Source organism: Pongo pygmaeus, chromosome 5 (genome assembly GCF_028885625.2).
Source record: "Pongo pygmaeus isolate AG05252 chromosome 5, NHGRI_mPonPyg2-v2.0_pri, whole genome shotgun sequence".
In the NCBI taxonomy this organism is placed as follows: Eukaryota; Metazoa; Chordata; class Mammalia; order Primates; family Hominidae; genus Pongo; species Pongo pygmaeus.
The window spans coordinates 169,341,945-169,366,871 of NC_072378.2; the positions used below are offsets into that span (position 1 = coordinate 169,341,945).

General features: G+C 46.9%; 1 protein-coding gene across 2 annotated transcripts in view; it reads left to right on the forward strand.

Moving 5' to 3' along the window:
* Positions 1–24,927, forward strand: part of SMOC2 (SPARC related modular calcium binding 2) — a 221,816-nt gene that overhangs the window by 183,880 nt on the left and 13,009 nt on the right. For both annotated transcript variants that reach the window (XM_054491950.2, XM_063666865.1), the window contains exons 10-11: positions 20,515–20,617; positions 22,785–23,059. In XM_054491950.2, coding sequence (XP_054347925.1) covers positions 20,515–20,617; positions 22,785–23,059 — 378 coding nt within the window. The remainder of the gene's footprint in view (positions 1–20,514; positions 20,618–22,784; positions 23,060–24,927) is intronic.

Genomic DNA, 24,927 nt, shown 5'->3' on the forward strand with positions numbered 1-24,927 from the left:
CATTCATCGACCTCTTCCGACGGGCCTGCTGCTCTCCCAGTGCTGCTGGCTGTCAAAGGCTCCAGGTCCCGGGCAGGACACCTGTTGCTGCAGGACAGGCTGATTGGGTGCCGGGCTGCCTGGGCTCTGGACCCCAGGGATTTAATTCAGGTGGTCTCTTGTCATCTGGGAAATTTTAATCCAGCTGGGATTACGGTCCACAAATCATTTGTCCAGAATTTCCACAAGAAGGAATCCCCGTAGCTAGGTATCACCTTTTCTGTTTAAAAGCACCCTCCTCAAGTACAGCCTGGGGAAGCCGAGAGTCATCAAGGAATGAAATGGACTGTTCAGGCCTTTAATTAAGCAGATGTGCAGCTGAGTGGGCAGCTGACTCTGTGAACAGATGAATGTGCGTGGGGAAGCTGTTCCCAGAGCTGTCTCCATGCAGCGTTCCCATCACTGGTCCTCAGTTTAATAGAATAGTATGTTTTTAAAGCTCCACTGAAGTGTAAGCATTTCTGGTGCTTATGAAGCTGACTTGGTAAATCCTTTTGCCATCTTACTTACGTTCCCTTTTAAAGCTTATTCTTTTGCTTGAAACACCGGGGTGGGTGGCTTGGTGGAGGCTGTCCTGGGAAAGCACCACTGTGCTGTGAGCTTCTGCCCCATTCTTCAGGGGAACCCTCATTTCTCAGGGTTCCGGGGCTGCCTGTCCTGTCATGGGGCATCTGAAGAAACCTTGAGATGGTTGCAGCATCTCGTTCATCTCCAACTCAGGGTGCCACACCAATGCTCTCCCTCTGTGGCCACTTCTTGTTAAAGATGTGTGAGGTAGAAAGAAGACAGGCTCTCTTAGCTTGGTTTGATTCCCTAAACTCAACAACAAAAGCCTGTCCCACAAAAGTCAGGCCTTAGAGCATCAGAGATGACCCCTAAAGCATTTGGCAGTGTGCTGGGTTTGAAATAGGTACACACTGGGCGCGAGAAACTTAGAGGACAGGAAAGGTTCAGCTCTGCAGGACTAGGCAATGAGTGTTCCAGAGAAAACGGGCTTTGAACTAATTTATTAACAATGAGAAAGATGTGAGTAGGTGGAGAATAGATGATGTTCCTAGGAGGGTAACATGGGCTGTGCTGCAGACATGAAAACTTAAGGACTGGCAACTAATAAAACTAACGGTATGTGCTTGGGAAAAGCTTTTCTTGAAGGAATGCAGACATTGGTTTGGTGAGCTTGTTTCTGGTTGGTTGTGTTTTCGTATTTCCTCCTCGTCTTGAAGGAATGCAGACATTGGTTTGGTGAGCTTGTTTCTGGTTGGTTGTGTTTTCATATTTCCTCCTCATCTTGAAGGAATGCAGAAATGGGTTTGGTGCACTTGTTTCTAGTTGGTTGTGTTTTTGTATTTCCTCCTTATATTACATGTTTTCTAAGGAGGGTGGAGTTTCCCATTACAGCCTTTGATTATGGGTCCAGGTGAGAAGGTGCATGAGGTCTTTCTTCAGGAATTCTCCCTGAAGAGCAGAGTGAAGGGTTCATTTCCTGCACACCGCAGCTGAAAGCTCAGCCTTCCAGACCAGGCTCATGATGATGATGACCTGGAGGAGGACAGGGCTGCTCAACCAGGGATCCGAGCGGACCCTGCATTCCACATGCAATTCCTAAAGATCCAGACCTATCACAGTCATCACATGTGAGCTCCGTTCCCCTCACTCAGCATTTCCAGACCTGATGCTTTGTAAATATAAAATTGCATAATAATTCCCAAATCTCACAAACATCTTCATCTGAAATTTTTTCAATGATAGGAGGTTTTTGGTCACCTGGTTGATTAATGGTTGGTTGAGTTGGTTAATATTTAATGGCCTAACTCAGGAACATCAGAAGTGACATTCGTATTAACCATCCATCTCAACGGCCGGAGCTTCCTTAATTAGATCACTTTCCAAAAACTTTTGGCCATACACAATCGTAGAACAAGTCATCAGAACATAGTCGTGCCAAGAATCAACAACTTTGCTATCTTTGACAAATTTTTGTGAGATAATTGCCTTTAAAAGTACAAAACCAGAAACCATGTATGAAAATAATCACTCTCCCCTTATCAAAGGAAGTGCTTTCACTCTGGAGAGTTGATGAAATTATCTAAGCATCTGTTTTTTACTGAATAGTTTCAAATCAGTGATTACCTGATTGTTGAAAACACTGCACCTCCAGTACGTACACAACCCAGGTGCATGACTTTGGCTTCGTTATATTTCATATTGTAGGTGTTGGCTCAATGTTGCAGCCACCATAATTTTGAGCTATGATTTTTTGAAATTTTGCTATCCAGCCTATTATAAGCTATCCTTGTGTTTATGCGATTTCTGTTTGATATACAGATGGTTAATGTCCTTCTTCATCCACGACATTGTAACTGGTTTTGGAAAAGGAGCAGGCTAAGGACAGAATTCTGTGGCTCATCCTCAGAAGCTCCCAGAGACTGTCATCAGCCCATCCTTTTGATGCGTTTTCCCTAAAGCTGTTGAACCAGATACGAATCCACTGACCTCTATTCAGAGATGGGGCTCCTGGGGAAGCCTTGTGGGTCCCACCCATTCCTCTCAGGTCTGCAGGTACAGAGCAGCTTCCCCCTTTCCCAGGGGTCCTTGGATCAGCTCCCAGGAGCCCCAGCTGTCTCTCCAGCTTCAAGCCACAGGAGTTCACTCTCTGTCAAGTATTGATGAGAAACCAGGTAAACCCAGTCTGCACTGCTGTTTGAGGATGTAGGGCTGAGATGACTTCATTTTCCTCCTCTGTGTCTCCTGCCAGGAATGAGTAAGGGGTGGATAATCTGCAAAATAAACTTCGGAAAATTTGCTGTATTCAGATAATCATTTGAACCTTGAGGAATGTATACATGTGAAATGTTTTGCTATTTGAAAGCTTCAGAAAATGTATCAGACGTGCCCCACCCCCCAGAGGTCCTGATCTGCATTTCCCCATTTCTTAATTTCAGTGGACAAATCCCCAGAGCTCTATAGATGGTCCAAGATGTGCGGGAGGGGAGCCCAGATGAGGGTGGGGACAAGTAAGTGCTCCCTGCACATGGCTCGCTGCACACCTGCTTTGCCACATGGACTCTGGAGCTGCAAGGAAATAGGCCCTTGGCCCTCATGCACAAACATTTGAACTATTGTAAAGAAAGAGGAAAACAAAATATGAAAAACTCTATAATTTAAGAATTACCCCAAACAACAAAAAAAAAATACAGAAGCTGTCACAATGCAATGCTTGGCCACTTGTCATTGAGGCAGAAGAAGAAGTGAGTGAGTCCTCCTTGCAGGAGACACAGAAGGGCCAAGGGCATGGAAAAAAATAACAGGTCAAAGTGTGAAAGCAGGAGGGTGTTCTTGAAGCACAGACACTGTCATTTTGGGTTTAAGTTGAATTTCTGTACAGAGAGAGTATGTGGTTATGGCACGGTGCTATGGTTTGGCTGTGTCCCCTCCCAAATCTCATCTTGAATTGTAGTTCCCGTAATCCCCATGTGTCATGAGAGGGACCTGGTGGGAGATAATTTAATCATGGGGGTGGTTACCCCTACACTGCACTTCTCATGATAGTGAGTGAGTTCTCAAGAGATCTGATGGTTTTATAAAGGGATATTCCCCCTTCACTTTGAACTTCTTCTTCCTGATGCCATATGAAGAAGGACATGTTTGCTTCCCCTTCTGCCATGATTGTAAGTTTCCTGAGGTTTTCCTAGACATGGGGAACCATGAGTCCATTCAACCTCTTTCCTTTATAAATTACCCAGTCTCGGGTATGTCTTTATTTAACAGCATGAGAACAGACTAATACACACAGGCTTTGCAGTCTGGCTAGGGGATTTCTAGAGCCTGTAGTCTGTCATTGAACTGGCTACTTCACAGCTGAGCCTCTGTTTACTCATTAGGAAAAAGAGAATGATACTAAGTCCTGAGATTGTTGGGTTACTGTGAGATTTGGATGAGACTGTGTCTGTAACTTTGCGTGGCACAGGACTTGCGATAATTGTGCATCAAGAGTTGACTGTAATTGAAATGAGCATATTTATAACCTTTTTATGGAGACGTTCTCTCCAGGTGGTCAATAGATTTAAGAGTGCGTCATAGGTCTCAGGACCCTACCACTTCATGCCCAATTACTCCGTGAACAGCCCTCACTGAAGAGAACATTGTTTCAGAACATTAAAAGTTCATGGTCCTAAGAGAGAAGTCCAGCAATTGAGATGGGAGCTACAACTTTTGCATAGTGCAGCTGGTTTTCCAAGGGCTAGGCTACAAAACCAAAACTTGGCAGACATCTGAGCAACATAATTATTTTGGAGAGTTTCCTATAGGAGAAGCTGTGTTATTTGAATGTTTTCCAGTTACAGAAATGGGCCATCGTAGACACTTTCTCTGTGTGAATACAGGGACAGCAAACATTTGGGAGCTCTCAGCCTGATTTCTGATTTCCTTTGACTCTAAAAAATGTGTGTGGCTTTTAGTCACTTTCTAAGCATTATTTCAACATGACTTTATTGTGGTTTCATAAAATAGGCTATATTATATTTGGCTCAAGGGATACATTACTTTCAGAGGCCAATTTTCAGATGCTCATTTAAACAATGAGTTAGCAGCCTGCAAGTCTTCAAGGATGCTTAAGTGACTCCTGATGCCACGGGATGTAGAACACAGCCTTGCTGAAAGGGTCAATAAACAGATCCCCAGGAAGAGCCTTCTCACGCCTCAGGAGCGCTTCACGAGTTCTCTCTTATTTCAAACTTTAGAGCTATTTTATGGGGGTGGTCAAAATCTATCAAGAATTTTATTACACTCTAACTGTGGTTCCTACTCTAGGTGATAAATAATTTAAAAAGCAGGATAAAGGGTATTCACCAGACGTACGCCTGACATCGAGCAGTTTATCATCTAGCTGTGGAGGTTTAACATGTACTAAGCTGGTGCTAATGCAAAATCCCATGAGGAAATAAAGAACGTAGGGCAAAAATAAACCCTCAGATCATTCCACTCTGTGGGGGCAGCGCTTTCAGGGGTCCTGTGGCCCTGCGTGGGGCCACTGAAGCCTCCCTGCCAGCATTTTTATTTCATGTCTATTTTAATTAGCCTTTTATGTTTAAGAAACACTTTATTTTTGGAGGAAAGTATTTTTTAGGTTCATCTGTCTAAAGGTCGCTTTGAAAGCATAAATCTTGCTGAGTCAAAAGTTTACTGGGGCTGGGGGTGGTGGCTCACGCCTGTAATCCCAGCATTTTGGGAGGCCGAGGTGGGTAGATCACTTGAGGCCAAGAGTTTGAGACTAGCCTGGTCAACATGGTGAAACCCCATCTCTACTAAAAATATAAAAATTAGCCCAGCGTGGTGGTGGGTGCCTGTAATCCCAGCTACTTGGGAGGCTGAGGCATGAGAATTGCTTGAACCCAGGAGGCAGAGCTTGCAGTGAGCTGAGATCGCACCACTGCACTCCAGCCTGGGCAACAGAGCAAGACTGTGTCTCAAAAAAAAAAAAAAAAGTTTACTGTTTACTGGTTTAACAAACAGTTTTCTTGGTGAGACTTCTATAGGACTCTCACTTCAAATCATTCCGGGAAGCTTATAAAAATAAACATTTTGCTCACTAATTAATTTATATCCTCCTAATTTGAAAGCAATTTTACATAAAATTGAAATCTGGCAATGAAGGAGGAATAGCATGTCTGTTGTGTGACTGATGAGGACAGCCTCCAGCCTGTGAGAAGCATCTGCACTCAGAGCTGCTGTCTCCTGCAAAGACTTCTACCGTGAACATTTTCAACCCAGTATGTGATTCAGTGGTTCTAATGCGGGTGTCCTCATTCCTGGGAGTCTTTTATCAGCTGCATTCGGTTAAGGATGAGTGGCATGGTGCTTGGCACAGGTGGTCACACCAGCTCATCATGCCAGCACAGTGCACTAAGAACAACATAGACTCTAATGTCTCAGAGCCTGTTTCTTAGGACGTGTCTTCCCATCAGGAGCCATATAGTACAATGTGAACAGTTACAATCAGCCTTCTCCTAAATGTATGCACTTTATTTCCTGATAATATGTGTTGGTTGTAGATGCCAGTGTTGAGGTCAGTGACATGATTAGTTGATCACATGCTTAATAATGTTGTTCTGGATAGGCTTCTATATTTAAACATGTACCAGACAGTAGAGCTAGAAACCTCTGTAGTTATTTCAGGCACACAGGGACTCCCCACGAAGGAATACAGACTCACAACATTGTTGGAGGGACAAAGTGATAGCGGTCAAACCTGCTGCTAGGCTACTGCAGACGAGGGTTCCTCTCTGTCACTGTGATCCTGAGATCAGGAATTGGTTCACCCTGCTGTGACTGCTGCCTGAGAACTGCTTGCTGCTCACCCTAAAGACAGCTGGTGGCCGAGGCTGGTGTTGCAGCTGCCCCTGAGGGCACACATGCCTGGCTCTGGCCAGCAGTGGGGAATATACCTCCCTCCTCCCACCTCCCTCCTCCCTCCTCCCACCTCCCTCCTCCCCGCGTCCCTCTTCCCTCCTCTTTCCTCCCTCCTCCCTCCTGCTTTCCTCCCTCCTCCCGCCTCCCTCACTCATTCCAAGTCCTCTCTGTGCATCCTCTCAAGTCAACTCAATCCAGAGGTAGATGCGAGGAACACGAGGAAATGGAGTCTATTTATTTTTTCACTTTTTTGATCTTTCTATCTGAGGCAGTTGGACCAGAGGGTCTAACACTGAGTAATTTGAAAGCCAGTATGTTGGGAATAAAAACAATAGCATGTTAACCACGCCTGAAGAAGAAAGTGTGAATGAAAACCATGGAGTGTGAAGCTGGGTGTGGTCCATTAATAAACCCAGATGACGCCTGTGTGCCAGGGTGGCCACGGCCTTCTTGGGAGCAGGACTGTGTTTGTAGGGAAGGTCGTCACTGTTTCTGCAGTTTCCTGGACCTGGAAGTGAGTTGTGGCGTCCACAGCACAGCTGAAATCCTGCATGCTCATCACCTTATCGTGGTGACAGCAGCAGGGAGGTTGTTTGATTTAATGGAACACGCTTTTCTACTCCTTGTGTCTTCTTACACAATTCTATCACAATACTTTTAAGAAACGAATGCTGCCCAGTTTTGTGGGCGTCGACTTGCTAGAGGATCCCGGAGAAGCATACAGCTGAGCTGCCGAATGTTTGCGTTTTCCTTTGTGAGGAACATTTCTGTTGCCGGCCTCCACCAACCAGGCTTGTAACATTTCATAGAGTCCACTGATTCATCCATTTCCTAAGTTAGGTATAATTTGTGAAAGAACATGACATTTGCCTCCATTTAAAAACTGCTTCTTCCAAACAAAACTGCAAAACCAGTGCCTGAGACCCTGAGAGGAAAGAAGGATTCCTGTCTGTTTGTGCTGCTTGCAATTCAGGAGCAGCCACTTTCTCCCCTTCCCTTGCCTTTGGGCCTACGGAGGCCGCAGGTGTCAATGTGTTTCCCAGGGCGTGCTGGATGCTGAGCTGGAGCTGGATACTGAGCGGGAGCTGGATGCTGAGCGGGAGCCAGGTGTGCCCCTGCCCCGCCCCTGCCCCTGCCCCACCCTGCCCCGCCCAGGGAAGGATTCCCTCTCCCTGCACATCCGTGCAATCCCTGGCCAGTCCCTGCCCTGGCACAGTTCATGGGACACCGTTCAGCTGATTGGGCCACAGACTTTAGTCCTCAGATAAATAATGCTCTCTTTAAATAACATTGTTATTATTATGATTATGTACAGAAATAGAAAGTGTAAAGACAGACTCTTTTGACTTGGTTTTCACCACTAAGAACCTACTTCACACCATGAGAACCTGAGTCAACTCCATTTTGTTAGGTTGGGAACATAACTTTAAGAGCGAGTGTCATTAAGTTAGACACAAAGCAAATGTGTCTTCCTTCATGTTTCTTGTGACGGGGTAGGAAAGCAGCCCTGTTTCACTGTTATCTTTAGTTCTACTTGGTGGGAGGTGGGTTTTAGCCACGGAGCTGCTGGAAGTGGGGTCTGGAGGGAGGGTGGGCAGAGCACACCGAGCTCCCGCACAGATAGGAGCTCAGCTGGGGAGGAGGAGGCCGGGAAGGCCCATCAGGAGGGACAGCCGGAATTCCTGCAGAGTGGAGTCTTGCTCCCAGCCCTTCCTAACTGAAAAGACACTGCAAAGGTGCCCTGGGCTGGGGGCCTGGGGCGGACTGCTGACTGGTGTAGGGTCTGGAAATCCAGTTGAGTCTCTAGCTCAGGAACAACTATGGAATCAGAAGCGCTGTGCTCCTGCTCCTCATTCTATTTGAGATTCAAACAAAGAAAAGAATTCATTGTTAGACAGAGGGCTGAGCTGATGTAAGGAAGAAACAAATGCTCTTTTAAAAGGAGAAAATCTCCAGTGCCCAGCTGCCCCATCCGTAGTGCATGAGCCCTGAGAGGAGAAAATGATTCCTGCGTGTTTGTGTCATATGCATTTATTGTGTGTAGACCTGGCTTCGTTACAAATCTAGATGAAAAAAAAAAACAAATTTAAAACAAACAGACCATAGGATTCTACAGGCTTGGTTCCGACATCCTAGCAATGTTTCAGAGGCTGAAATTGTCAGCACTGAGCATCCTTTGTTCAGATGCAGCCATAGTTTGGCGTCTCATTCATTGAATCGTCATTGGAGACCCGCGTTTTGACTCTGGGTGGCATGTGTAGATGTAAAGAAAATCCTTGCTTAAAGTTACTTCCAAAATGTAGCCAGACCTTCTGCTTCCATAAGACCCGACCTTCTGTTGCTCAAATTCGGCCAAGGCTACTATTGCAAACTTGTTTTCATTCCATAGTTTGCAAAAAAGAAAAATCAATGAGGCAAACGCTTTTTAAAAAGTTTTAATTGAAATATGACCGTTGTACATGTTTTTGAGGCATGTGATATTTTGATACCTGAGTAGGATAGGGTATCTGGGGTAACCGTCAACTCCAATATTTATCTTTCCTTTGTGTTGGGAACATTCCAGATCTTTTGTAGCTGTTTTGAAATATACAATAAATTATTGTTAACTATAATTTTTCTATTGTACTTTTGAATATTAGAAGTTATTCCTTCTATCTAACTGTAGCTTGTCAATCTTTTCATTGAAAATTGATGAAAATTAGGAACTGTTTTTAAATGAAGACATTCAGGCAAATACTCAAAATGCGTTCGATTCCATCATCAGGTGGACCAGAGTCTACCAGGCAGGTACCTGGGATGTCAGCATAAGAAAGCGTTTCTCAGACTCGCTGCTACTTGCATCCCTCATTTCAGAACAAACTCAGTCATAAGATAACAGAGACTGCACAATGGCCCAGTTCCCAGTCCTGTTTGAATCCCTGGTGTGATCCCGGAACACTAGAACAGGGGCCAGCCACAGCCTCCTGAGAGGGAGCCCTCGGTTCATGGGCAGATCTCTCTGAGGAGCTACGGGTGTCGGCTTTCTCTGCCATCACCTTTGCCTGCTTTGGTTTGGGGGCATAGATGTGCTTTTGTGTTTGGGTTTCTGAGGAGGTCATTACTCCATGTATTTGGGTAGTTGAAGCCTCTGGGCGACTCACTGCTCCCTCCTGATGGATCACTGGTCAGCCCTGGTCAGCCCTCCAGTCTTTGTTCCCTCCAGGTCCTCGTGGATATCAGCACACGGTCTTGGTGTTGGTATTGGTGTTGTATTGTGCTTGTGTTGTGGTTGTGTTGTGGTAGTCGCTGTGTGGTTCCCAACTCAGAAGGATTGGCCGCCCCATTTCCATGGTAGGGTTCATTGGTGGTGGGGAGCCTGACTGTCAGCTGGATAAGGGAAGGGGAAGCATGGAGAGGAAGCATGGGGCAGGCTGTGGCGGGGGGCTGCTGCATTCCTGGGGGCTGCTGCAGACGCTGAGGGGCCCAGGCAGCCAGGCACCAACCCCAGAGCTCACGCTAGACTAACTCCTCTGTGGTGGTAGTGTTGCTGATTGGCCCTTGAGGAGACAACGCAACATCACAGTGTGCTCAGAAAACACTTGCTCTAAGTATTTTGAGTTTAGTAAAATGTAACCTGACTTGAAATCAATCAAGGATATTGGAGCTACGAAATATTTACTAGTACATGGAAGCTTATTTCTTAACAATACATGAATTTTTAGAGGTTTATGGTCTAAAAACATAGAGTCTATCTTGTTGTTAAGACTGACTCCTTAAGTTTCTCATAAAAGATACAAAAGAGGGAATGTTGTAGAAAAAAAACTATTGGAAGTAAAAACAGATTAGGAGTCTGGAAAGAAAAGTTTCTCTTTTGACTTGAAAGCATTTCCTAAACTACATATGCGGGGAAAGAAAGAGACAAAAACGCTAGCCTGAGCCTGAACATCTAGACACCTTCAGTGCTTCCTGGCAGCTGGCTTTGCATATTTGGTGTCCTCATGAGGCTAGAGCAACCTGCAGGGGCCAGTTGTTTTGACAGTAAACAGTTAAAAGTCATTCCTAAGAATGACTTAGTTCTACCTAAGAATTTCATTGTCCGTTGGAAATGTTCCAAACATTTTTTTTCAGGAGAAAATTCAAGCAGAAATAGTTGTTTTGTCATGCTGAGTAACACTGAGAGTGAGAATACAGTCTTGCAAATCAGGAAGGCTTTGACACCAGAAATAATCCTAATGCTTGGCAAAATATTGATTGCACAGAACACCTCCTTAAAACATGAGCGTGCCCTGAAATGCTCGCTCCTCCCCGGATGGCAGAGGACGTCAGCTTGATCTCCCCTCAAATGCTAGATCCGTCCTCAAGCCTATGAAACCTGAGGAAATCCCACGCACTCTACAGCATTGACATCAACCTTACCTATATCACCATCAACCCTCCATGCCTCTTCACCAATACTTTCATTTAAAAGCTCCTTGAGGGCAAAATTGGTGCTTTTTACCAAGCATTTTGTTAATAAGTAGTTTTCAAAAAATGGTTGAATGACATAACGTTGTCCTTGAGAAATGTAGGAAGACTTTAGAAACACACACATAGGTCTTTAAGATAAATATTCAGAGTTAACTTATTAGCTGTGATAAATTCCAAGTGCACACCCTGGCCTTGGATGACCTGACCCGAAAGAGAATTAAAGTCAAAGGTAAAGAATTTCTGGAATGTTATGGTCAGAGGAACCTTGGGGAGTTTACGGCAGCACTCAGTTTAATGGATGAGCTGAGGCAGGGCCAAGACCAGGCACCTTCACCCAAAGCCTTGGCTTTCCCAGTCACATCTTCACTGGAGGAACTTCCTAATTCTTTTCAGGAACTGACTTCTAACCAAGTGCTCACTTCTATCAGTGTATTAGTTATCAGTGTTAATTCATCAAAGCACTACCTAAAGCCTATGGACCTCTTTGTCTAGAATAATGAAAAGATATAGTGAAAAATCAAGAATATGAAAATAAATATAGAAAATATGTGATATAGAAAATATAGAAAAGTAGAGTTAATGCACAAAAGTTGTAATTTTCTTTTCAGCTTAAGATTGTGAAGTTTTATGCTTTTTCTTTAGTGTCTTTTTTAAAGTATGAGTAGTCATGAGCAAATTTCATTGGATAAAAGAAAAACTTCAGCTGAATTAAATTTGAAAGAGTTTAATTGAGCACTGAACGATTCATGAATAAGGCAACCGCCCAAGCCGGAGTGGGCTCAGAGACTCCAGCACAGCCACAGGGTGGAAGAAGATTTACGGACAGAAAAAAGGAAAGTGATGGACAGAAAACAGAAGTGAGGCACAGAACCAGCCGGTTTGGCTACAGCTCGGCGTCAGCCTCATTTGAACATGGTTTGAACAGTTGGCTATGTTGGATTGGTCAAAACTCGGTGACTGGCATGAGTGTAGGCTACGGTCTGTTGACGCCTCCACTTGTTACAGTTCACGACGTACACAGAAACCTTTAGGCTGAACTTAAAATATATAAGGAGGCAGCTTCAGGCTAAACTTGATTTCACACAACTGGTGTGCTCTTAACCACTGGCCAGGACCTCTTTCTCTACTGCGTGGTGGTTAAAGCGCGTACCTGTCGTGAGGAAACTGCATCTGTCTTGAATCATCCTAAAGAGGTGCTTGATGTTGTCAATGTTCCCCATATCAGGGGCTGTGCGGGCCCAAGGCCAGGCCCTTGAGGATGACGCGCTGACCAGGTCTCAGTTTGGAGGGGGGTTTATCAAAATAGACTTTGTATACCTTTTATAAGCTGCAGGCACTTTATGAATCTCAAAATCAAAGTGCCTGAAGAAACTTTCCTAACACAATACTATTTTTTCTTATGTTTAAACTGCATAGAAAGTTAAAAGTTGGAAAGCCAAGTGTTAAATGTAATGACAGGCGTCAAATGCTTAATGGAGCAAGTGGAGTACTTGGGAAACATCTCGCACTCCTTTCTGTGGCTGTAGAACTAGATGGTGGGAGTTGAATTAAATCCCAAGATGAGGGATGACGTCAAAGCTGTGTTCCACTTGGAATATCTCTGTGTACTTGTTATGTTCCAGAGGCTCTGTTTGGCCCTGGTTATAACCAAACCTTCAAAGCCCTAGGCCCTCTAACTCCGTGGTTTCTTCTGAACCTATTCACAGGCTCTCCAGGGTCCCCGCTCCGAACTTTGCCTCACAGCCCCTTCCCTGGACCACACAGCAGACTCAAGCTGGGCTCCTGGGCCCTCCCACAGCTGGCTGGGACCCACAGAGGGAGCACTGTGACACTTTAAAACAGAAACGAGATTGTGTCACTTCTCAGATTCTCCCAACAGCTTCCAGTTTCCTTTCAGATAAGGTCCACGCTTGTTTCTGGACTCATAAGACCCCCTGGGTTTTGGGCCCACCTCAGTTCCTCAGCGTTGTTCCCTAGGACCATCCTTCCTGCCCTGCTCGACACACCCTGGCATCCTCAGGGCCTCAGGTATGCTGCACTGCCTGGGATGCAGGGTCTTCGTGGGCCTTCCCTGTGCCTCCAGCACTGTCCTCCTGTTCCAAATGGCTCACTCCACACCACTGCACCTCTGCCTGGCAAGCAGAGGTGAACGTGACACCAGTGCCCACCCTGCCAGGACAGGCATGGCAGAGGGCAGGGGCCTGGGCTGCTGTTCCTGGCCTCATCGTGGCCGCGGGGCAGCGGGGAGAGCTCCACAGCCGCTCCGCACACATTCACCTGGACGTAGGATGCACTCCTGCCTCCACCCCCGGTGAGGTCAGGGTTCTTAGCACCATCCAAGCCTTCAGTCTCCCACTGAGTGTGACTTGGGCCTCAATTTCTCCCTCAGACACTGACGTGCTGGTTAGTTTCACCAGGCAGTCGTGAGGCCACGGTGTGGTGCTGAGTGTCTCCCTCAGACACTGACATGCTGGTTAGTTTCGCCAGGCAGTCATGAGGCCATGGTGTGGTGCTGAGTGTCTCCCTCAGACACTGATGTGCTGGTTAGTTTCACCAGGCAGTCGTGAGGCCACGGTGTGGTGCTGAGTGTCTCCCTCAGACACTGACATGCTGGTTAGTTTCGCCAGGCAGTCATGAGGCCACGGTGTGGTGCTGAGTGTCTCCCTCAGACACTGATGTGCTGGTTAGTTTCACCAGGCAGTCATGAGGCCACGGTGTGGTGCTGAGTGTCAGCTGCATGAGGGTGACGTGCACACGGCCCCAAGCATAGATCAGACAGGAATGCTGTGGTCCTGCCTCTGTGAACCCTGTCACACATGTGACACTCCCTGGACCACACAGCCGGGACATGCTCGTTGAAGAGTGCTGGAGGAAAATCTGCGCTTGGAATACAACAAAGAAGCACAGCATTTAATAAATGAGCATTTACTATGTAGAAAGAACAGTCTGTTTCGGCTGGGGATGGAGCATTGAGATTGCGGTGCTTTTTAACTCTGGCAATGTCAGGATTTAAAGCGGACTTTTCAAGTTCAGCAAATGTCGGTAATCCAAAGCTGCCAAGTGTGAGAGCACACGTGTTTATGGACATGGCTTCGGGACCCCTCCACCCTGGGAGTTTCCCCTTTGCTTCTCTGATGCCTTTACTTCAGCAGGGCTGTCACTCGGAGGCTCAACATCTTCCCCGCTTTTCTGTACCAGGTCGGTGTGTTTTAAACTGTAAGAATTAGTAGCCATGACATTTTATTTCTAGCTGTTTGTGAAAAGACCCCGCCAAATGCAGGCGCTGTTATTGGCACCCTCTTTCTCCCTCCCCAGCCAGATGAAAAGAGCTTTTTTCTACCAGAAGACAGATGCCCCTTATTTGGTGCACACAGTGGAACCTTCATTGTTACCAGTGATGTTCAGGGTCAGGGACAAACTACCTGGTACCCAGAGCTCTTTCCAGGCACCCAGCTATGCACAGAGAGAGGACCAATCAAATGTTGGGTCGATGTGAATGCCTTTCTTTTCTTTTTTTGAGACAAAGTCTCACTCTCTCTCCCAGGCTGGAGTGCAGTGGTACGATCTCAGCTCACTGCAACCTCCGCCTCCCAGGTTCAAGTGATTCTCATGCCTCAGCCTCCCAAGTAGTAGCTGAGATTATAGGCATGTACCACTATGGCTGGCTAATTTTTGTATTTATAGTAGATATGGGGTTTCACTATGTTGGCCAGACTGGTCTCAAACTCCTGACCTCAAGTGATCCACCCACCTCAGCCTCCCAAAGTGCTGGGATTACAGGCGTGAGCCACCAGACCCACAAGTGAATGCCGGCTTACAAGTAAAGATAATTTAGAAAGAAAATTATAAACTATTTGCTTTTATATAGTTTGAAATAGTGTATAATCAATAAAGGGACTTAAAATCCTGGTTCCTAACATTCATCATAGTTAGTAAATGTAAAATTGTGTTAGTGTCAAGACAAAACTGGATTTAATAGCAAAGGAGAAATTATGAGCGCCTTTCTTACAAATTCCTGGAGAAGGAGAGAAGGAGTCCCAAAAACATCTTAGTAACATTATTTCCATTTCTCTCAACCCTTAGAAGCAATAAAAAGTCTCATTTTCTGTCCATTTTTAACTCTGCGATTAAAAATGTATTTCTATTACCTTGGGGAAATGGCACAAAACTAGAGCACACTCAAAATTTTCTATGATACATTCTTAAAATGCGGAGGAAGTGTGCCTAAAACCCGCGGGGAAGGGCTGCTCCGACAGAGAAACCTCTGCCTTATTCCAGTGTAGCTGGGGCCTGTGCGAGTTAGCACCGGACAGAGACTCTTCAGTTCACCTGAGGTCCTCTCCTTGGGCCTTTTCTCCTCTCAGGGCTCCACACAGGCTTTGAGAATGCTCAGTTCCTACCTTAAAATTCTGACCAAATCTTCAAAAATCCAAGCCTGTGGGCTTTCTCCCAACCCACATGTGGCAGCCTGGGCTGTGCCACAAATGCCACAGCATTTGACTGCCACCTCCACGAAGTGACCCTAAGGTGCCCAGCAGGTGTTCTCAGCAGACACAGCACATGTTCCTGGCCCAAACCGAGAGAAGCGGTTTCCCCCCAGGTCACCACGCAGGCCCCCAATAGGAGATGAGGACAGTCTTTTCCCAGGTGGCTGACCTGACCCCCTCACATCAGGCCAGCAAAGGCATTCCCGGGGTCCATGGCTGGCGAATCGGAGCACGGGCAGATTGCTTGACAGAAATTATTGGACTTCCAAGCCAGAGGAGTTAACACTGTGAGTGGTTAAATAGACAATGATGACGGCGTGAATACCTGTGTGCACACACCACTCCTCAGAAGCATCCGAACAACTTGAAGAAAGCTGCTTTGTTATCCATTCTTTTTTCTTCATTTCTCATCTATACCAGTTTCCTAAACATTGGAGCTAAACATAAAACTAAGAGAACCGATTTTTAAGCCACTGCTAGATACTTAAAACCAGAAGAATGAGTCTCATTATCCCCAGACACTTCATGCCTGAGGAGCTAATAATGTTACTTAGGTGTGAAATCTCTGGCCCCTGTCTGTACACCTGCCTCCCTCATGTTCCCGCTCCAGACCCTGCAGGCCTCACTGGCACAATCCAGACCCATGATTGTGCCAGTGTGTGGCTACGGTTATCCAGTGGTCTCTTTCTTGATCAGTGAGTGGGGAAACCACTCAACTCCACTTTCTCCTGTATTTGATTTCCTTTAGGGGCAGAACTGAGTGTTCCAGTTCTGGAAGGAGGCGAAAGTTAATTAGTATCCAGCCAGGAGAGGACTGAGGGAGCAGCTGGGAACTTGTATTCATTTGTATTTAAAAGACAAAGAGAAAAGAAGAAACGACATAAACTTACTGAAACAGGAATTTTTGTACAAAAAAGGTTTTTGTTTCTTAAAATAAGGATGTTTCATAGAAAGTGCAGAACACATTCATTTTAAAAGAGCGAAAGTCAAAAATGCTTTTAAAGCATCAGAATATTAACCCAGTTCCTGCAAAGTCCCTGGTCCATAGGCTGGGGTCTCAGGGACCAGCCAGTTCAGCCACTTTGTTGACTGGATGGACTCCGGGGTTGACAAGGGCTCAGGGCTTTGTAAGGTGCAGCACCTTTATTGTGGGGCAAAACCAGAATAGAACCCAGTGTTTCCACAGAAACCTCACAGATGTCAAGGAGTTGGATTCTGCAGATCAACTGGAGCATCTGAGTGTATTTGGGCTAAGCTACTCCCTTCATTGTTTTACCACAGATTGGAAATATATTGGTGAACTTATTCTGTTTCTAGCTTTGAAAAGAACAATCCGGTTTTCTTTCTTGAATTGGCTTATTATTCCCCCAGGAGCCTGGGCGTAGGACGCTCCCACACGGTGTGGGCTTTGAGAGGGCCTGGCACGTCTAACCCAGGTGGGAGTGTGTATGGGGTGGCACCTTCGTGCTGTGCCTCTGGTTGACCTGAGACTTCTGAACTCAGTTCAATGGGTGGTTGGAGAACTTACTGTGAGTGGAACTGTCCCAAAATAAAGAGTGACTTTGGGTACATCACTGAGCCTGCACATGGCAGTTTTGATGCCAACCGTTCCATGACGCAGTATTTACAGGGGCCATTAGACCCCACCGTGCAGGCGGCTGAGTGAGAAGAAGGCCGGGGGTGGAGTGTGCTAGAAAGGACCCACCAGAGCACCAGGCTCCTCATACAGGTTCTCAACGGGCAGCTTCCCCGGGCTGAATCACAAACCGCAAAATGCCAGAGCAAAGGGCGGCTTTGCTCTCAAGATGGGCTGGAGGAGTTACAGCAAGGGTTGGCGGAGGCCGGCGCCCCTGCGAGGGACAAGGGTCTCTGCGGCCATCGCCATGCCGGACACAGCTGTCATGGGAGAAGCGGAGTAGCTCCCTGTGGGTAACAGTGGGGAAATCCCAGCTGTTCTGGGGTCATTTCTCTTTTACCTCAAGCCTCGTTGCTCCTCTCATGCATTTGCTAGATCTGGGACATTTCAGGGTGATGAAATTTTCACTTCATGGTACTTCTGTGATTTCTCATGCAGTGAACATTCACTTTAACATAATGAAAGTTAGTTTTTTTCTTCTGATTGCTTGTACTCTTTCATTTTTGTTCGCCTTTTTTCTTTGGAAGTAGTTTTGAAGTACAATTGTCCGTCATCAGTAACAAGCATTATTCCAGGTCCTGGGGTGACTGTGACACGGGAGAAGCAGCCAGGATTGAGCAGGATTGATTTGCTATTTCTTGTTTTAGAAGTACATTATGCTTTTTATGTTCAGTTTTTCTTTTTGCATGAAAGAGTCCTGCAGCTTTTATGTTAGTCATGTTTCGTGATGAACATCTATTATTTTCTCATTTGAAATATTGTGTTGCTTTATCTCATTTGGGGAATATGATTAAATTAACAGCCAAAAAATCCCCCTGGGTATATCCCTATTACTACACCAAATATCCACATAATTCTTTCTTAAAGCTGTTCAGTACTGAGGATTATCTAAAATGCCTTTTCTCCCAGATAATATTCTTCTCCATCAAATCCATATTCCTCTCAGAATCTCTGGAAGCCAGTGGAGGACTGGGAATTCATAGAGAGCAGCCCCGGCAGGCAGATGCCCGAGGTCCCGTGGATCCCAGCCTCACCTGCCCCAGCGCCTGCCTCCTGGCCCTGGACAAGTTCTCCGGGACGGCTGGCCTGGCAGGGCTTCTGCACACGTGTTCCCGAGCCTGTGCCCTGGAGGCATTTTCAGCCCTCCAGGTTGTTTTTCTCATTTCCCTTCCTGGTTAGTCCTGCAGCCGGGGAGCTCAGCCTTCTGTAGACTTGGAGGCCCCTCCCAGGGAGCCGAGGCCGGGTGGGCTGGGCAGCTTTGGAAGCACCGCAGCCTCTGCAGCCTCAGGTCCTCTGCCTTTCTGAGGGGATGTTTGATGAGATTGTTACTTCTTTCTTGGAAAGTAGCATTTGCCCCGTGGCCATGACGCTTTTTTCTATAGATTTTGATCTCCTTTTTCAGTTGTGTGCAAAGAGACTAACACAGACCTTTTTGCACTCTCAGAACCCCCCTGGTGAAGGCTGCACATCTGTTTTCTGACGTGTGTTTAATGAAGTGGAAGCCAGCATGACTGGAGTCCTGCTGTCGGCAGCTCACATGTGCTTCAAGAGCAATCACACAAAACTCCAGTGTCAAAAAGAGACCTAGGAAAACCAGGGCATCTCTAACTGCATAAACATGCTGGTCTCCAAACGACTTGGCTGCTGTCCACACCACGGCCACGTGGTCCACGCCAGCATGCCCTCGACCCAGGGGCCTGAGAAGCACGTGTGGCACTGCCTTTCCTCACGGCACCCTCAGCCTGTCCTGTTGGCTGAGGAGTCCGGAGAGAGCCCTTCTCATCTCAGACAATCCTTCCTCCGAGGGCCGTGGGGAAGGCGGGGAAGGGGCCGTCCTCAGTCCCACTCGGCTTTCTGCCTGGGCTCTGCAGCTCTCCGCGTCTTCCACTTACTGAGTGGGCTCCTGAGATTCCCTTTGGCGGGGCCATCTAAAACTTTCCTTAGTAAAAACCGGAATCTAAATTGGGCAGAAGGTGTGTAGTGTAAACTCCCTTCCTGCTGTGGTGAGGACGGTCCGAGCTGAGGTTCTAATGCCCGAGGTGCTCTCCAGGCTCAGAAGTCTCCGTGGGGTGAGCGTCCCCAGCCCCAGCAGAGCACCAGGGAGAGGCAGCCTCCCAGGCAGGGAGTCTGAGAGCACAGCGTGGCAGGGAGTCTGAGAGCACAGCGTGGCAGGGAGTCTGAGAGCACAGCGTGGCAGGGAGTCTGAGAGCACAGCGTGGCAGGGAGTCTGAGAGCACAGCGTGGCGGGAAGTCTGAGAGCGCAGCGTGGCTTGGTGGGGACGCTGTCCCTCCAGGGCTGGTGCATGGCTTCTGTCTTCTATTTTCTCCTCAGTATCTTTCTCTTTCTACTGAACTCTGGAAGGGCTTTCTTCAGAAAAATTTAACAAAATGTAAATGGTAACAAGCTCCATTTGTCACCTCTCCCGTAGATATTTACACACAAATAGACCCAGTTGGAATCGGCAAATTTTGCTCCCTGCTTGTGAAGCTCTTAAACCCGCCGATCTCATCGGGGAAACAAGGGTGGGACTTCCACGTCTTGCATTTGCTTATTGATCCAGCAAGCGTGTATTGGGCAGCTGAGCGGCTTCTCTATGCCAAAAAGGCATCCAGAGCAAGGAGACCTACATTGTCCATTGTCCATGCCGCCCTGGGCATAAGGACACGGGATACTGCCTGTGTCCAGCTACTGGGGCAGTAGCACCGGGAGCGGTCTCAGGAGAAAAGACTCCAGAGAAAGTGGACGGCTTCTTTCAAATGTTATCTTGAATTTGGGGTGGGACGAGTGTCTCAGGCGTGGTGCTCAGGGAATTCCTAACCGGTGTGAGAGGAGAGTGGTGTTAAGGGAAGGATGGAGGGGAAAGGCACGCTGCAGAATGTTGGGTGCCTGAATTATTCCCTGACCCCAGAATCCATACACAGTCAGCTCTGGGTTCCAAAGCTATGAGCACTAAACCCTGCTGCGGACTGTTCGCGCCAATGCCGTGGTGTGGACAAGTCCCCAGGAGATGGGCGTTGCGGAGCTCCTGCTGTTTGCCCTACTGCCTCCTTTTGCTCTGACAAGGGAGGTGGCTCTGGACAGGGTGGGGGTGGCGGTGAATCACAGGCCCTGGCCTCGTTTGCCAGGATGGCCAGCCTCATGTGCTCTCAGCGTGCACTCCGTATGTCCCATGTCCCTAAGCACCTGGTGCCTCTGCTGTCACACTCGCTGGGTGAGTGACATCGCCCACCTCCGGTTGCAGTTCTGAAGATCAGTGAGATACTAATGCCTGTGAATTTTAGTCTCACATAATAATTCAAACAATACAGGAATTAATAATAGCTATGGCTCAAAATCAATATATATAATGCAATGTGTTTGTGTTTAAACTAGCTCGTGAAGATTAAGGTAGCCCAAAATACTCATTTCCAAACAGTAAAACAACATTTCCCTGTATTTTAGAGGAAAATCTGTTATGCTTTATGAGTTAACTATGAAAACATACACATGTTTTTCAGGTTGCCCGGGTGCCAAAAAGCATGAGTTTCTGACCAGCGTTCTGGATGCGCTGTCCACGGACATGGTCCACGCCGTCTCCGACCCCTCCTCCTCTTCAGGCAGGTACGCTGTGTTCGCCGTGGGACAACAAGTTGGCAGGGTCCCAGAATTCTGGGGAATCTGGAAAGTCTGAACATTACATATTGGCAACCTTCTCAGCTTATTTGGACACAGTAGGGCCTTAAAAAGGAGCCTTCTGCAAACACAGGAAGTTGCTTAGCAGGTTTTCTTGTAGCAAGACTAAATCACTGAAAACGCTCCCATAGGGGTACATGGCCCTGAGCCGTGACTCCTGGGCCTCTGCGGGGTAGTGGGCTCTGGCCCTGGCCCTGTTGGTGCAGAGTAGGGCAGGGGGAGCACCTCCTGCAGAGGGCTTTGTGCTTTGAAATTGCACTTTAGAGTCATTGATTGGATTTTAAATACTTTGAATGACAGTGTTTAATCTGAAGTTCTCAAAATGTGATTATGTTTATTGCAGTAAAATGTATAGCATATACATTTGCCGTCCTAACCACTTTCAGGCGTATGATTCAGTTGCATCAAAGACATTCACAGTGTTCAAAATAGGATTTTTGGAACCCTGGAAATGTTCCTTGAGTACATGGTAGGCATTCCCGCACTCCTGGACCTGGGGCCTGGAGCTCGGTGGAGTGGCTTTCGGTGAATTCTCCAACACTCCTCTTTTCCACCCTCTGTAGATCAGCCTCAGGAGACCAGAAGAGCCCAGGGTTTTACTGCGATGGCATCTCAAGCATCAGATATTCCCCCTGATCTAGCCATAGTTTATCTGTTTCTTTCAAACAAAGTTTTGATGGAGATTTTCTCTTTTTTCTTTCTTTGGAATGTTGGCCTTTCTCCCCATAGCCCCTGACACCCAAACCCTTGATTATCTCAGCCACTTTAGATGATTTTTTTGGTCTCCTGAACTAAAAGCCTCTCCTCTCACTGTCTCCCTGCTAAAGAAGACTTAAGGAAATAAAAAGGCAATACTAACAGAAAATGTCATGAATGCGTAGGAAATTAAATTTAATAGAGCAGGCCGGGCACAGGGGCTCACTCCTGTAATCCCAGCACTTTGGCAGGCCAAGGCAGGTGGATCACCTGAGGTCAGGAGTTCGAGACCAGCCTGGCCAACATGGTGAAAACCCATCCCTACTAAAAATACAAAACTTAATCCAGCCTGGTGGCAGGCACCTGTAATCCCAGCTACTCGGGAGGCTAAGGCAGGAGAATCACTTGAACCTGGGAGGCAGAGATTGCAGTGAGCCAAGACCACACCATTGCACTTCAGCCAGGACAACAAGAGAAAAACTCTGTCTCAAAAAAAAAAAAAAAATTTAATAGAGTAAAACTTTATGTAAATTTCAACTTTACGTCTTCTATTCTTGGAAAGATTGTTTTTGCAAACTAAACTAAACTGCAAACTAAAAATGAAGGCAGTAAATGAATTGCTAACTAAACTAAACTGCAAACTAAACTAGATGCAAACTAAAATTGATGGCAGTAAATGGATTGTTATCTGAAAATCCTCTGAAAGTTTGAGAAATTGGCGATGGTGTCAGAGTTCACAGTGTTCTCATACCTGGGAATGTGCAGCTCATCCCAACAGGCAGAATCCAGGGGCCAGCACCTCCAGGAGGGCCAGCCCATGCGCACACACACACCCTCCATCTCAAGGAGAAGGTGCATTTCTGCCATTTGGTGCACTTTTAAAGATCCGGACCTTCTAGAAGAATTTTATTTATTTATGCCCTAAAATATTGAACCTAACATAATCCAAGGAAAAATGTCTAGTCCCAACTTAAAATGTTTTTGATTTGCATCATCCGTTATTCCTATGACATAAAGGATGTGTAAAAGAATCACATTTACAGGGCTAGAAAAGCTCAGGGTTCTGGTGTATCGGGCGGGTATAGCTGCATGTGCTGACCTGCCAGTCCTGTGCACACAGAAGCCAGGATAAGGGGGCTTTTGTCCTTCAAGTGCATCTTTGCTGGGCACAAATTCACTGCATCATTTGCAATTTTGAATCCAACCTGAAAAATCTTTGCTAAAAATGTTCTTCTAAATTATTTCTTTAAATTGTTATATCTGATTACCAATGCTGCAGGCTGAGACACCAGGACCATGAGAACTACCAGCAGGGGTTATGGGTTTGATGGAAGGACAGTGGTGAGGAAGGGGCCGCCCAGGGGTTTAAGCATCCTGACGGCATCTGTGTTCCTTCCAGGCTCTCGGAACCCGACCCCAGCCACACCCTAGAGGAGCGAGTGGTGCACTGGTACTTCAAACTACTCGATAAAAACTCCAGTGGAGACATCGGCAAAAAGGAAATCAAACCCTTCAAGAGGTTCCTTCGCAAAAAATCAAAGCCCAAAAAATGCGTGAAGAAGTTTGTTGAATACTGTGATGTGAATAATGACAAATCCATCTCCGTACAAGAACTGATGGGCTGCCTGGGTGTGGCGAAAGAGGACGGCAAAGCGGACACAAAGAAGCGCCACAGTAAGAGCTTTCCCACCCCCAACCCTGGGCAGTGGTCGAGCCCTGAGACCTGGGAGGTCCGCTTCTCACAAACAGTTACAGATTGTGTTTATGGCCTGGGGGAGCAAAAAAACCAAATATGCTGTTTCATTGTAGGTCATCTGTTTGCAGGAATAATAATGATGATTGGCAACTCGTCACTTGCCACCTGCCCAGGAGAGCCCAGGCTCAAAGGGCATGAACTGCGTGTTGGTTTGCAATGAGCCTTTTCACTGTTCAGACCATGGTTGGCTTCCCCCAGAATGGATTGTCTTCTGGTATTTGAGGTGCAAACCTGAGAACCATTGGAATAACTCAACAACCCTGTACCTGAGCTCCAGCCAAATGTTAGCAACTCACCAACCCTGCACCTGAGCTCCAACCAAATGTTAGGAACTCACCAACCCTGTACCTGAGCCCCAACCAAATGTTAGGAACTCACCAACCCTGTACCTGAGCTCCAACCAAATGTTAGGAACTCACCAACCCTGTACCTGAGCTCCAACCAAATGTTAGGAACTCACAACCCTGTACCTGAGCTCCAACCAGATGTTAGGAACTCACCACCCCTGTACCTGAGCTCCAACCAGATGTTAGGAACTCACCACCCCTGTACCTGAGCTCTAACCAGATGTTAGGAACTCACCAACCCTGTACCTGAGCTCCAACCAAATGTTAGGAACTCACCAACCCTGTACCTGAGCTCCAACCAAATGTTAGGAACTCACCAACCCGGCACCTGAGCTCCAACCAAATGTTAGGCCAGTTCACAAGCCGTAAAATCATTGCTGTGGCCCAGACCAGTTATTCCAATGGTTATAGCAGTTTTACCAATTGAAAATGCAGTTTTACCAATTGAAAATACTTTTTTTTTGTGGGCCTGGCCTACCCAACCAACTGTGACAGGAAGCAAGAGAAACCTATGGTGGCCAGAGCCCAGATGTTCTTAGGAGGCAAACCAGGAAAAGCCAGGTCTGACTCTTCAGCTCAGAGACAGCACTGTGAGACGTACACATGCCCTAGATCCCACTGCACATATGTGCTAGATACTCCTGCATGTGTGTGCTGGGTCCCACTGCATGTGTGTGCTAGATCTCCATGAACATGTGTGCTAGATTCCCCTTCACATGTGTGCTGGATCCCCTCACATGTGTGTGCTAGATCCCTTGCACATGTGTCCTGGATCCCCTGCACATCTGTGCTAGATCCCACTGCACATGTGTGCCAGATTCCCCTGCACATGTGTGCTAGATCCCACTGCACGTGCGTACTAGACTTCCCTCACATGTGTATGCTAGATCCCTTGCATGTATGTCCTGGATCCCCTCACACATGTGCTAGATCCCCCTGCATGTGTGTGTACTAGATCCCCCTGCATGTGTGTGTGCTAGATCCCCCTGCATGTGTGTACTAGATTTCCTTCACACATGTGTGCTAGATCCCTTGCACATGTATCCTGGATCCCTTCACACGTGTGTGCTAGATTCTCCCGCATGTGTGTGCTAAATCCCACTGCACATGTGTGCCAGATTCCCCTTCGTGTGTGCTAGATCCCCCTGCACGTGTTTGCTGGATCTCCCTGCCCACTTGTGCTAGATCTCACTGCACATATGTGCTCGATCGCTTACACATGTGTGCTGGATCCCCCATATGTGTGTGCTAGATCCCACTATACACGTGTACTGGATTCCACTGCATGTGTGTGCTGGATCTCATTCCACATGTGCATTAGCTCTCACTGTCCTTGGGAATCCCTGTTTCCTGATTTGTATAATACTTGCTGGGTAAGGCTAGCAGAGACCTCTCAAATCCCTGTCATTTATGACTCTTTTATTTGTTGCCAACTCAGT